Consider the following 14,449-nt stretch of genomic DNA (forward strand, 5'->3'; position numbering starts at 1 on the left):
AAACAAGAGAGCTGAGTAATTGTGGTACATACCATCTAACCTTCAAGGCCTAAGATATTTACTGTCTGAACCTTTATTTAAAAAGTTCGCTGGCCTCTGCCCCAAGAGACGGAGAAGGCAATGGCACCCCAGTCCAGTATTCTTGCCTGGAAAATCCCATGGGCGGAGGAGCCTGGTAGGCTGCAGTCTATGGGGTCGCTAAGAGTTGGACACGACTGAGCGACTTCACTTTCACTTTTCACTTTCCTGCATCGGAGAAGGAAAGGGCAACCCACTCCAGTGTTCTTGCCTGGAGAATCCCAGGGACGGGGGAGCCTGGTGGGCTGCTGTCTATGGGGTTGCACAGGGTCAGACACAACTGAAGCGATTTAGCAGTAGCAGCAGCAGCCCTAAGAGAGGGCTCCCTGGTAGCTCAGTGGTAAAGAATCCATTGGCCAGTGCAGAAGGCACGAGTTTGATTCCTGAGTTCAGAAGATCCCCTGGAGAAGGAAATGGCAACCCACTCCAGGATTCTTGCCTGGGAAATCCCATGGACAGAGGATCCTGACGTGCTGCAGTCCTTGGGGTTGCAAGAATCTGATATAACTTGGCAATTAAACAGCTGACCCTAAAAGAAGAATCACTTATTCTAGAAACATCTCCCACTTTCACTTTCCCAGGCTGCTTTGACCTCCATCCCCTCGCCCTCCCTGTCATCCCAGGGCTGGGTGGTTTTCTGGGATCATACTGATAATTCTGTGTGCAGTTCTGTGCATGAATACTTGTTGTAAAGTTGGACCTGACCACCCCAGAGGCTTTCCAAAGAACAGAGTCAGATGTTGTGACCCAGAATATTATTTTGGGGGGTCACAGCCACTGACATACTTCTGTCGCATGGGCCGCCACTGAACTTCAAAGAATAGAAAAGGCCAGGTTTCTGATTACCATTAAGATGTCTTTTTCTTGTCCCAGTTATATGCAATTGCAGTTAAAGATCTAATAAGAAAGAGTGAGAGGAGCTACAAGGTGAAATCCCGCAACAGTACCGTGGAATACACGCTGAACAAGTTGGAGCCTGGAGGGAAATATCACATCATTGTCCAGCTGGGGAACATGAGCAAAGACTCCAGTATCAAAATTACCACGGGTAAGCTGGCGAGAGATTAGAGGCCTTCTCACACAGCAGGGCGCCCCATTGCTGCTAGGACTTCTCGAGGTGTGGCGTTTTCTTTTTTTTTTTTCGCTTTTATTTTTTTGAAGACATGGGATTTCCATCAGGACTTGCCCAGGAAGTGCAAAGATGACCCTGCATATCCTGGCTGGGGCAGAGCTGTGCAGGGGTCCCAGGCTCTGGGCTGCAGGTGGTGGCAGGGGCACCGTGGGCAGGATAGTGGCTGTCGTTTTCTATATTCTCTGTCGTGATCTCCCTTCCCCTAGCCGGTTTTGACATTTTCAAGAGAGTTAGGAAATGAAACTGACTCTTCGCCCCATAAAGCCAAACATTGCATATGTGTACCTGGACTAAAGTCATCGTGGTTCCTAGGGCAATATCAGATAGAAATGGACAGAGACCAGGAGTTGGGTAATACCTTAAAGGGTGATTTGCTTCCAGCCCTAGGCTGGCTCAGGTCAGGTTCAAGTTCACAGAGCAGGTAGTAAGTGCAGTTATTTGGACAGCAGCAGACGACATCAGGAGTGACAGTATCGGAGGCTGGCAGTGTGGACTGTGGGCCTGCAGCATACTTTGTGGTCATTCCGGAGCTCTGTCTTCGGGCTGAGCTCTCTAGGCCCTCACTGAGCCCCCCTGGAATTTGGGGCAGGAAAGCAGACTGGAACCAGAGCAGAAGTGCTGGCAGGCTTTGAACTAGTCCAGCCTCACCCCATCCGCATTTCTTTTCGACCATCTTTTGGTCTAAGGGCTACTAAATTAGACACCATCCAAATTTCTTGGCTAAAGACATTATAACAGCAAAGTAGATGTCAGAGTGTCTAGAATGTGCTAGGCTCTATACTAAGTGGATATATGTGTTTTTTTTTTCTTCCTTAACTAATTCCTTCAGGGTTAGTGTTATTTCATCAACCTTTGATGGACAAAAAAGCAGAGACTCACGTGTATAGCCACTAACTGTCTCCTACTTCATCTTTCATTTTCAGTTTCATTATTAGCACCTGATGCCTTAAAAATCATCACAGAAAATGACCACGTCCTTCTGTTTTGGAAAAGCCTAGCTTTGAAAGAAAAGTATTTTAATGAAAGCAGGGTAAGTTCCTCCCTCCTTTTCAATGGCTTTGGAAATCTAATTGAAATGCCATTTTGGAGATGAGCTCGTTAACAGCCTGCTGGCATAGACGGAGTCAAAAGAAAGAATAGGGCAGGGGAGTGAACGAGAGAATTAGAGGACCATTTTCGATGGGATTGCTAATTAGCCAAATGTTTATACTGCCCATTAAAGATGCGAATCTCTGCACAAAGCACTTTTCAGTCGTGAACTGGTCGTCCCCTGAAAGACAGGGAAATGGGCTGGAGTCCTCACTGTGCTTCCTAGGGCTTGACTGGGACTCAGCACCGGCACCCAGGGCCCATCTCTCCCAGATAGTCTGAGGGCAGGGTTATGGTATGGCTTCAGTAGAGGGGAACCGAGCTGTGCTGCCAACCTCGTCAGTTTCTTTCCAGTGAACAGGAAGTGCTCGAAGATAGTCTGTTGACATATGAAAAACATCGTGTTTTGTTATTAGCAGGCCAATTACTATATTCGCAGCAGGAGATAGGAGGAGGCGTGTGGCACCTGGAAACAGATTTGCCACCCAAGGGTCTTGAATGAAGCTGGTTGGCTCCATTGTGAGCAGGGCATGAGCTAAATAGAGACACAATAAAAATCAACAATGGCTTTTTTGGGGTATGATGTCCGCAAAGACCCCAACGGCTTTAAATCATCACAGTGTAATGCCAGAAGCAAAGAGAAATTAAATGTGAAAATTCTTCACAACTCTCACAACAGTGACATATAAATGGTTAATATATATAAGTATAAAGAAGGCTTTCAAACAAATTCAAAACAGAAATACGACCCTTGAAAAATGCAGAGTTGAGCTGTGCACGTCCACAGATAGCCTACAGTACAGTAAGTCCCCTCCCGTGAACCTTCAGATTGTGAACTTGCAAAGATGTGAGCGCGGGTTCACACGTCCAGTCACGTAAGTTCGTTCACGTGTCTGGCGTGGTTGTCACGTGTGCATCCTCTGCAAGTGGTTGTGCTTTTGTGTACTTTACAGTTCTGTATAGAGTGGGCTTCGCTGGTGGCTCAGATGGTAAAGAATCTGCCTGCAACGCAAGGGACCCAGGTTCAACCCCTGGGTCAGAAAGATCCCTTGGAGAAGAGAATTGGTACCCACTCCAGTATTCTTGCCTGGAGAATTCCATGGACTGAGAAGGCTGGCAGGCTACAGTCATTGGGGTCGCAGAGTCAGACACGACTCAGTGACTAACACTTTCACTTTTCACTGTGTAGAGTACAGTAGCACAGCATCTTTATTTCCAGCCCAGGATGTCCAGATGTGGATGGTTTAGTTGCCAAGTTGTGTCTGACTCTTTGTGACCCCATGGACTGTAGCCCACCGGGCTCCTTTGTCCATGAGATTTCCCAGGCAAGAATACTAGAGTGGTTGCCATTTCCTTCTCCAGGGGATCTTTTCCACCCAGGGACTGAACCCAGACCACTTGCATTGCAGGCAGATTGTTCACTGACTGAGCCACCAGGGAAGCCCTGGAATGGCCAGAAGGAAGCGTAAAAGTAGTGGTATAGAGCCAGTTGTGTTAGTCGGGTACCTAGGCTAACTTTGTTGAACTTAATGAACAAATTGGACTTACAGATGCACTCTCTGAATAGAACTCGTTCATGTGTAGGGTACTTAATATACCAGACAATCTGCAGATAGTTGGATCCAAAGATGCAGAACCACAAATCCAGAGGATGCACTCTAAGTCATTCTCAGGTTTTTGAGGGTCAGAGCCACAGCTGCCACATTGTTCAAGGGTCATCTTATTTTCATTTTGAATAAGGTACAGGTAACAAAAGTTTCAAGCAACAGTGAGCAAAAGGAAATAGTTTCAGCCCCACTAGAAATCTAAACAGCAAAGATACAGCACTTTCACATTACACTGACAAAAGTTTTGGGGAGGGATAGTACCAGTTAAGCGGAGAAGGCAATGGCACCCCACTCCAGTACTCTTGCCTGGAAAATCCCATGGGCGGAGGAGACTGGTGGGCTGCAGTCCATGGGGTCGCTAAGAGTCGGGCACGACTGAGCGACTTCACTTTCACGCATTGGAGAAGGAAATGGCAACCCACTCCAGTGTTCTTCCCTGGAGAATCCCAGGGACAGGGGAGCCTGGTGGGGTGCCGTCTGTGGGGTCGCACAGAGTTGGACACGACTGAAGGGGCTTAGCATCAGCAGCAGCAGCAGCAGTACCAGTAAGAGAGTCATACCTGGAAAGAGGAGCCCCCTGGGAGAATGTATGGGCTCCACCTTCTGTAAGGCACTTACAGTAGGTATCAGAAACATTGAAAATGTGACATCCTTTGATCCAGTAATTCTTCTAGGATTTTACTCTAAGGAAACAAATGTGCACAAAGAATTTTATTTATGACAGTAATTAAGAAGAGACACCCTAATGCCCACCAGAAAAGGATCAGTCCAGTAAATTTTGGGTGGCTAGCATTTGTATCATTTTCCATTTTTTTAAATACCTTTATGTGTTTTGCAAATGTCCTATATCACATATATGTTAGAAGATAATAAATGCTAGTTACTAGTTTCTAAACAAGGATGTAGGAGTGGGGACTCCAGGCAGGTGGTCCAGGACACCCAGTTGGCATCAGGGTGGCAGGAGCCCAGCTTTATAAAGGTTGGGCTTGCAGTCAGTATTCCATTCCCATCGGAGGGATCTGGCCTAAGCTGGACGAGTCCTTCTTTCTGCTACCTGACTTGGAGTTCAAAGAAGGTGCAGGTCAACAGGACAAGAACCAGGAGATCATGATTATACCGTGGGGCCCAATATGTGAGTAGAGATAGAGAGGAGAAGGGGTTTTACAGGGACAGAGGGGTGCCGGTAGCTCTGACGCTGGAAAACTTGGAGATTGACCTAGAAGTCTGGAAGTCAGTCCTGATCCCAGCCAGCATGCTGGGTTCGGGCTGTTCCAAGAGGGACTTTTCCAGCACAGGAGCCAAGGACTCACGCTGAGCCAGCCTAAGTAGGAGGCTTATTCCATACTCCCCCAGTGAATAGATCTGAGCTGCTGCAGTGCTGCTGGGTTCAAGGCCAGGCTGGACTGGGGCTAAGATCAGCTTGGAAGAGTCGGAAAGAAAGGAGATAGGAAGTGAACTGGCAGCTGACAGGGGAGTTCCCACAGGCTGTTTGAAGGAGCAATGTCTCGTTTTCACTATTGCAAATTCCTTTTTTTTTTTTTTAACCTCATGGCTGAAATCCACTGCTACCTGGATTAGTCCAATCCCATTACAGTGAATAGTTGCTTTAATTATATGGATTCTTTGTGGCATTTAAACATTCCTGGAGATGAGTGAACTGACCAGAACTTTGAAAAATCAGTGTTTGTTAAAATGACTTTTGTTTTTCCACTTCTGCTGTGTGGCTCAGAAGCAGATGTGGTAGTTATTTGAGACTTTGGGGATGAGAAAATGCCTATTTTCTGAATCTAATCTCAGTTATAATATATAAAAAACTGGTACGGTGCTCTAACATCTATCAGTCCCTGCAGGAAGGAGCTCATATAAAGTTGTAACCCATAACAGAAGCTGTCGGCTTCCTTGCTTAACTTCCTGAGCAGTCCCTCCTGTGTTTGTTTTCAGGGCTACGAGATACACATGTTTGATAGTGTCATGAATATCTCAGCTTACCTTGGGAATACTACGGACAATTTCTTTAAAATTTCCAACCTGAAACTGGGTCATAATTATACTTTCACTGTCCAAGCACGATGTCTTTTCGGCAGCCAGATCTGTGGGGAGCCTGCAGTCCTGCTTTATGATGAGTTGGGGTCTGGTAAGTCACTGTTGCTGCCATTTTCCGGGAAATATATCAAGGATGTAGCGTGGTTTGATGAACATGTGCATGCGTGCTCAGTCGCTTCAGTCATATCAGACTCTTTGCAAGCCTGTGGACTATAGCCTTCCAGGCTCCTCAGTCCATGGCATTCTCCAGGCAAAAATACTGGAGTGGGTTTCCATGTCCTCCTCCAGGGGATCTTCCTGACCCGGGGATTGAACCCGCATCTCATGTCTCCTGCATTGGCAGGTGGGTTCTTTACTCCTAGAGCCACCTGGGAAACCCTTGATGAACATGTGTCTTTCTAAAAATGCATTTGAAATATTCTTGCAGTGCTAAAGAAAATCGTTTATGCATCAGCTTAATCAGGCATTGATTTATTTAACAAATCCTTCCTTAGTCAGGCATGGTGTGAGGTGCTAGGGTTACAAGGTGACCATATTCTGAATGTAAGTCAGAAGAAAGGAAATGTTTTGTTTAAAAAGGAGATTCTGTTTGAGAAGCCGTAGCCTAATGAGTTTTGTTTTTATTTTCTGGAGGACCTTTCAGAGCCTCTAGTATGCTAATATTCCCCATGATTTTGCAAGTCAATAGATTATCTCATCACAGCCTCACTGACTTCCCAGCCTTCCCTCCATCTTTGCCGTCACCCTCAGATCACATCTTGAGGTCAGTCTGGGATCTCTGTCTTCTGGACACTGACAGACAGCAGTGTGGGGCCATGCTTATGACGACGAGGAGGAACCTCCCATTTACACAGAAATTCTGTTCAGGTCGTAATAGCTTACCCAGGATTTCAACAAATGTTTTGCCACTGGTCTGTTTAGTTACATTTACTCCCAGTCAACAACCAACCAGTGCTTAAGCTCAGAATCTTATGTTAGACCTCTTGTCTGTTCCATCACCCTTCCCGGGGTGGCTTCTAGTGGAATAACCTATCCTTGGCATCTCTCTAAAAGAGGGAGAGCTTGGAACTTTCCTAGTGACGCAGTGGAGGGGAAGCCGCCTGACTGTGCAGGGGACGCAGGTTCCATCCCTGGGCCAGGAAGATTCCACATGCTGAGAAACAGCTAAGTCCATGTACCACACACAGCTGCTGAGCCCGCCCTCTAGAGCCCGAGCGATGAAACTGCTAAAGCCTGTGTGCCTAGAGCCCATGCACCGCGACACGAGAAGCCACTGCAGTAAGAAACCCACCTACGGCAACTGGAAAATAGCCCCTGCTCTCCACAGCTAGAGGAAGCCCATGCACAGCAATAGAGGCCCAGCGGGGCCAAAAATAAAAAATAAATAAAAATTTAAAAAGGAAACCTGGTACATCGCATCCCTTTGGAGAATTGTAGCCCGTTCGCAGTTCTGTTAAGTTCCTACACAAAACAACCAACCAAACTCCTGTCTTAGTGTGTCTTAAGCAGAGCCTCCTTTTTAAGTAAAACCAAGTAGCCACCTGTGAAATAGACTTTGGGGAAAACTGCCGTGAGGACATGTGCCAGCAGGATTGTCAGGTGGGAGAGTTGCTCGGGTAGACATTTCCTTGGACCACATCCTGCCCTGTGATGTTCACATCCCCTTGAAGGTGGGTGGGGGTGGGAACGAGCTCCATTTCTGTCACCTCCGCCATGCTGGCTTCCTCTTGACTCCTCCAGCCCAGAGCTTTCCCCCTGGTTACCACTTCACAGTTGAGATTAGGTTGGGACACGTGACTGAGATTGGGGAGAGTTTTGTCTAGTAAAGTCAATAGTGAAGGAAATGAAAGACGGATATTGAATTGTTATATCAGGCTTGCAGGAAATGGCTATTCTCTGACTTAGCTTTATGGGGACCTGTTGTGATGAATCCCTGTGTAACTACTGAACTTTCCCCATGAGGAGGAGGCCTAGCCCCATCTCCTCACCCTGCACCAGGGAACAGCGTCAAGGCTAATGAGGCTTCTCATGGAGACCAAGGATGTCCACTTTGCTTCCTTAGCTAAAACTGACTTATATGACTGTGTTCCTGCTGCAGGCTCAGACTTTCCCCAGGATTTCTGCCGTGCAAAGTCCGCCCTTTCCAGAAAAACTGGCACAAACCCAACAGAGTTCTGTTGCTACAACCGTATCAGTACATCATGATAAAGCTAGTATTTGTTGAAGACAATGGGAAGGGAATATCACTGATAGGTTATAGATACCCAAAAGGCTTTGCAGAGGCTTTTAAAAAATGTTAAACGTATATGGAAAGATTCCCTCTTTCTCTTTTAAGTAAAAAATAAACCTCATAAAACTTCACGAGCTGTTAAGTCAGTATTGCAGTAAAGGAATCTCGTTTGTATCACTTAATGGAGCTTCAGGTAATTGCAGTTCAGAGTGACTTTGGTGCCAAGTAGGGGGAAATAATTGCAATCTCGTTAATTAGTGGTCTGATTTCACATCCTCTTATGTAAGGCAAGCAAGTGGTCTTAAGTAATAATGCTAATGAAATCAGTGTTGATACCCCAACAAAGGTCTCCCTTCCAAGAGATTATCTAAATAACCAACGAGGCAGTGATTAGGAGCCTGATGTAATTACCGTATTTGCACGCATGAGGCCTGTCCTCCATCAGCTCGTGGTGAGGAGTTGGGAAACATTCGGGTGTCACATGCAGGAACGTGCCACATGGGACAGGCGAGTCGGGGAGCTGCTGCAGACTCTTCAGCATCATTTGGGTGGCTAGGGTGGCGAGGGGTTACCTGGTCCTTTCTCCTGCCCTCCCATGGGAGCCCTATGGGTTGGTGTCTTGCTTTGGCAGGTGGCGATGCATCAACGATCCAGGCTGCCAGATCCACTGACGTAGCTGCCGTGGTAGTCCCCATCTTGTTCCTGATCCTGCTGAGCCTGGGTGTCGGATTCGCCATCCTATACACAAAGCATCGGAGGCTGCAGAACAGCTTCACGGCTTTCGCCAACAGCCACTACAGTTCCAGGCTGGGCTCGGCCATCTTCTCCTCGGGCGATGACCTGGGTGAGTGGGGCAGGGTGCAAGGTTCTCCCTCCTGGGGCGGACCCCACAAGGCCAGGGGCTTGCTGAGGAATTGCCTACCTTGAGCTCATCTTTTGATGCTAGCAGAGTTCTTCATTAACCGATAATCCCACTGCTTTGGGGTGAATCAGTTGGAGCCCTTTACTTTGTAGTTGCTTCTAAATTAAAATACCAGTCCCCTGTTCAGTGGGGTGGCTGAACGCAGTGGCTCAGTGGTAAAGAATGCATCTGCCAATGCAGGAGATGTGGGTTTGATCCCTGGTCTGGGACGATCCCCTGGAGAAGGAAATGGCAACCCACTCCAGTATTCTTGCCTGGGAAAGCCCATGGACAGAGGAGACTGGTGGGCTTACAGCCCATGGGGTCACAAAAGAGTTGGACACAACTGAGCAACTGAACAAAACTGTTTGATAGCATGCCCAGGGAGTTCTGTCAAAGAACAGGTGGGAGCTTGCCTTGTACACAAAGGGTGGGTGGACCCTGCCTGGGCTTTGGGTGTTTCCAAAGTGGCAGCAGATTCTCAAGAATTTCCGACCCCTCTCATCCCTCACAGTTGGAGGTCTGACATCTTTGGAGATGTTTGTCTTGACTGACAAAAAGCAATGCTTTCTTCATTGGTCTCTGTCTAAATGACCCTTCCCATCATGCTGTTTCTCTCTCCTGTGGCTAGCACAACCTCGCTGGCCGTTCTTCTTTTATGTATTGGTGGTATATGACCTGGGGAAGAGAAGGAAATGTCCCCGTTCTTATATAAATGTATGCGTGCTCAAATTCCAAAACGCTCATGGAGGGAGTAAACTACTTGATAAATACAATTAACTCATTACTGACCGGGGGATTTTTGCAAAACGAATGCCTGTGACCGGCAGTTTTTATTTTGGCCAGCCAAAGATTAATTCTGGTTATTTCTTTGTGAGTTACTACAATTAACAGGTATACCTGACACACCTGTAAAGCCCAAAGGAGCTTTTCGGCCAACCCGGCGTGTATGATACACACAGTGATTTTCACCATGCTAGCATAGGGTGCGGATAACTCAAACTGGGCACCTAAGCCACCCATTGGAATTTGGGATGGATAATAAGATCCCTCCTCTTTAAACTTATTTTCCTTTTTTGGTTAAGTTCAAGCTACCATGAAAAGAAGGTTGGCCACCTGTTGATGGGGGGCAGGTGACCCAAGAATGTCAGAAGCTGGGCTGGTTTCAGCACTGATTCTTGTGCCTTGCTGGTTCTGCTGCTGCTGTTTCTAGCTGGGCCTTGTGATGTAGGGATGGGGGTCAGTAGTGGGAGGTGGGGGTCACGCAGAAGTGCCCCAGAACTCACCAAAGACTGACTGTCTTGCCTTTAGGGGAGGACGACGAAGATGCTCCGATGATAACTGGATTTTCCGATGACGTCCCCATGGTGATAGCCTGAAAGAGCTTTCCTCACTAGAAACCAAATGTTGTAAATATTTTATTTGATAAAGATAGTTGATGGTTTATTTTAAAAGATGCACTTTGAGTTGCAATATGTTATTTTTATATGGGCCAAAAACAAAACAAAAAAACAAAAAAAAAAGGAAAGAAAGGAATGAATAAACTTTGTCGTAATCAACTGTGAACTTCAAACCAGGTTGATTTTAGTAACGAAATTGCTTTGATTTGATATTAATATAGTCTTACAGGGCTGTGCTTACTGGGCATGCTTTTAAGTCTATGAGATAATTTTGGTTCAATAAATTGGCCATTCTTTTTATTTTTCTAAGATGCAGAAATGTATTTAATAAAGATTTCAAGAGAGAGTGATGGGTAGAACCCCTCCTCCTCGAAAGTAAGCTCAAATTTAAATTTTTGTTTGCAGGTAGTTTATACGAAAGTGTTTGAGTGTACGAAGGGGGGACATTTCTTTTATTTTGTTAATTTATTGGGACTCTGTGTAGGGCCAGGCTTCAGTGGTCATCTGACACCACAAAATTTATGAGCAGCCCCGCCTGCAGGGTTGGACGATGAGGAACAGAAGCAGTCTTTTTGCCATTCCGGAAACAATCCATTTTTATTCGCTCGTGTGTCACACGACGGTGTTTGGCAGAAGAGCCTGTTGAGTCATTGCTCCATTTCCGCTAAACAGAGCTGTAGCTTGGGAAGCCCTGCAAGCCGCGCTTCTTTGCTTATGCTAATGGATGGACTCTCGCTGCACACACCTCTGTGCAAGACACAGCTTTCACAGCTACAAAATGATAACACTGCTGTATTCTACACTGGTATCATTGTCATTGCAAAAAATTACTCTGGCTGTGGGAGAGAATTCTAGATCTGTGCCATGATAGCTACAGTGGCAGATATAGTACCTAATTTTTCCTTTTGGGGGGGGTTTATTTTATTTTATTTTGGTTTGCTTTTATTTACCAAATCTCAAATGGAAAGTTTTATGTTTGTGTTGAGGTGGCCACTTACTGCCCTTAAAAATCCACACTGATATATGCAGTCACTTTGAATTGGGTCAGTGCCTTCTCGCTCTTTTTTTTTTTTAATTCTCTTCTTCCACCTCCCTCGCCTGTACCCCTGCCCAATTTTAAGAGAAAATGCTATGCACTGTTACAGGAGATGTGTAAATTCGAGACCATTCAATCTAGCTCACAGTAGCAGCAGTGCTAGAATTGATGTTCTTTGTAAGATAAGCTGTGCTGTATCCTTCTGTCTTTCAATGCCTCCCCTGTATTCAAACCATGGCCTCTTGGTAGGTATGTGAGATCCAGTGGGGACTGATGCCCACTCTTGAGACCTACTGTTGTCAGCCCCAGTGTGTGGCATTGTTGTGATGCCTACTGTATGCACCTCACTGCAGAAGTTCTTCCCAGCTGAGAAGCAGTGAGCTCTGGGGCTATCTATTCCAAAGTCATGCTTTGGCATAGTGTCCCTCACCTGCAGACTTTGTCAAAACCCTGTCTCCTCTTTGATGCAACACATCATCCTCTCGCAAGTCTTTGCTTTCTTTTAACCAAGAGTATCATTCTTGGCTGATAACATAGTTTTATTCTACCTGGGGAGTGTTTGGGAAACAAAGAGCCAATTAAAGTGTTTTTAGTTAAAAAATTTTTTATTTGTGTATATATATGTTTTGCTTGAGGAGTATTTTCAACTGTAGATATTAGGATGTTGCGAATGGTGGTAAATGACTAGCCTTCTTCCAGCATGATTTCCTTCTCTTTCCTGTGTTATGTTTTGAAAGACTGGAATTTCTTTGGCTTTATCTTGTGTCTTGCCTTGGAGTTTCGTTCAAAACTCTGAGCCCTACCACCTTCCCTTTTAAATAAGCACTTTAAGTAACTGAAAGATGAATGATCTCGTGGGAGGCAAGTCATTTAATCGAACCAGTAGAAAGTCTATTTTCTTGTTTTTCTTTCCCTGCCAAATTTGGGGGGCATTTGTGAAAGCTGATATCAAAGGCGCTGAGATTTTATATTTAGTTCTTCCATAGGCAAGCCTTTCTACCGAGCACATGTCTCCAGTTGGCAGCTTGAGATATTTCTGAGCGTCCGCGTCTTGTTCCCAGTGCCTGCCAATGCTTAGTGCACCGTACTGTATAGACTGGCCATCACCCCTCTCCTTGGAAAACGCCACTGGGCTGTTTGAGAACAAGCAGCCTTTTAGGGCTAGAGTATTTTCTATAAACAGAAGAGCTAAGTTCCCGAAGACTAAGCTAGACAGATGCAGCTATGTGTAAATTGTATATTTTTATGAACTACTGAAGCACGCACCGTCACCTCGCTCTGCGTAGCTTTGTGAGGTTTTGATGTATATAAGCCGCCTGTGAGAGTCCCGAGGTGGGAGGGACAAGAGGACATGAGAGCAGAGACTCTGTGGAGCCTTTGAAGGTGACCGGATAACTGTCTTCACTGTGACCAATTGGAGCCCCTGAAGAAGGGGCTTTCATACCTCGTTGGAGACGCCACCTCCAGAGTTCACACTGCACAGGATAAAAGGCTTTATTTTCTCCCAGGATGCAGTAGAATGTCAGAAGCCCACGTCCACATGGACGACAGCGGACCGCCAGTGCACCGATGTAGTATGGCGGGCAGGGTGACTGTATACAGATTTTCTCTGGAAGCCAGTTTTGCCCCTGGATGGATTGACTGCCCCTCGAGCCTTAGGAGATGTGGGTCTGTGTGGATGAAATAACAGAGAGGAGAGTCCTGCAGAGGAGTCCAGGGAGAAGCCACGCCTATGCAGAACCTTTTCCAGACAGGTGAGATGCTCCCATGACTGCTGGCTGCCCTGGCCAGCTGGGTGTATAGTTAAGAAGCTGGGTAACTGGTTGAAACTTCTGGTTTGGGGAAGAGGGTACATGTGTGTTAGTACTGTGGGATATTTTAGGGGGACACATGGGGGACACAGCTGCATGTTCATGTGTGACCCACTAGATGAAGCTCTGCTTCAACCATGTAAGGACATTTGGGGAGGAAGACTGGAGAACCCTTCCTCTGAGTATTCACCCAGCGGTCACTCTCCATCTAGTGAGATCATGTTCTCAGCACTTCCCTAAGGGCAGAAACCCCATCCTGTCAGGATAGGTTGGTCACTTTCCCACTAAGAATGTCATGGTGAATCCCTGAGATGTTTCTCTTCTTTGCAGAGTTGGGGGGGGGTCCCTCCGAGAAGAGACCCAGGCAAGTCAGCAAACTGGATGCCACCTCCATATTGATTTTAGGAATTGACTCTGAATAAAACTCTGTGCAGAATCTCCACTCATGTGGGGATAGTATCATGACATTGCTATTGCATTATTTTTCTTGAAGTGTGTGCTGTCTTTCAGGTACAATTTTTGTGTAATTAAAGCCAGTGCATTAAGTTTATATAGACTACTTTCTATGCAAGTCTGCGGTAGGAGCAGATAGCAAGAGATTGTGTGTGCTGTTGGGTACACAGATGATAAGCCTGTTTTCAGAAGGGGTACCCCCAATGAACACGGTTTGAGAGAGGATGGGTTGTGTGTATGTTTCTGCCCACTAACTTTGAGCAGCCATATTTTGAATTAAATCATCAGAGCCAAGTAACCCGAGAATGGTATTAGTTTCCTATGTAATAGCTAAAATGGAACAAATATGAATGCTGAAATGTAACATTGTTCTCCAACATTCCATGTCATTTCTCACTTAAAACCTCGTTATGAATTATTAGAACCTTTAGGCAAAAATCAAAAGTATGTGCAGCAAAATAAAGGCCTACTCTGCTCTTCAAGTGAAGCACTGTATACTTGTTTCTCTCCAAAGTGAAATTAGATATTTATGATTTCAGTTGCCTTGATAAGTTTCCGAATCACTGGTTTATGCTGAAGATTTTACTCTATTGTCACACAGTCTTAAGATCATTTTTGTCTCAATGTCAACTTTTTTCACTGAATAAAAATTTAACTGGGTCAAGAAAA

General features: G+C 45.8%; 1 protein-coding gene across 10 annotated transcripts in view; it reads left to right on the forward strand.

Annotated features, from left to right (window-relative positions):
* The window catches only part of SORL1 (sortilin related receptor 1), a 170,560-nt gene extending 156,111 nt beyond the window's left edge, over window positions 1-14,449 (forward strand). For all 10 annotated transcript variants that reach the window (XM_086338350.1, XM_086338353.1, XM_086338360.1 and 7 more), the window contains 5 exons: window positions 952-1,126; window positions 2,134-2,240; window positions 5,848-6,040; window positions 8,811-9,023; window positions 10,392-14,449. In XM_086338350.1, the coding sequence (XP_086194476.1) occupies window positions 952-1,126; window positions 2,134-2,240; window positions 5,848-6,040; window positions 8,811-9,023; window positions 10,392-10,459 (756 nt within the window). In that variant the 3' untranslated portion in view covers window positions 10,460-14,449. The remainder of the gene's footprint in view (window positions 1-951; window positions 1,127-2,133; window positions 2,241-5,847; window positions 6,041-8,810; window positions 9,024-10,391) is intronic.

Source organism: Bos grunniens, chromosome 15 (assembly GCF_055505025.1).
Source record: "Bos grunniens cultivar Pamir isolate PY7600 chromosome 15, Bosgru_T2T1.0, whole genome shotgun sequence".
NCBI classification, from domain to species: Eukaryota; Metazoa; Chordata; class Mammalia; order Artiodactyla; family Bovidae; genus Bos; species Bos grunniens.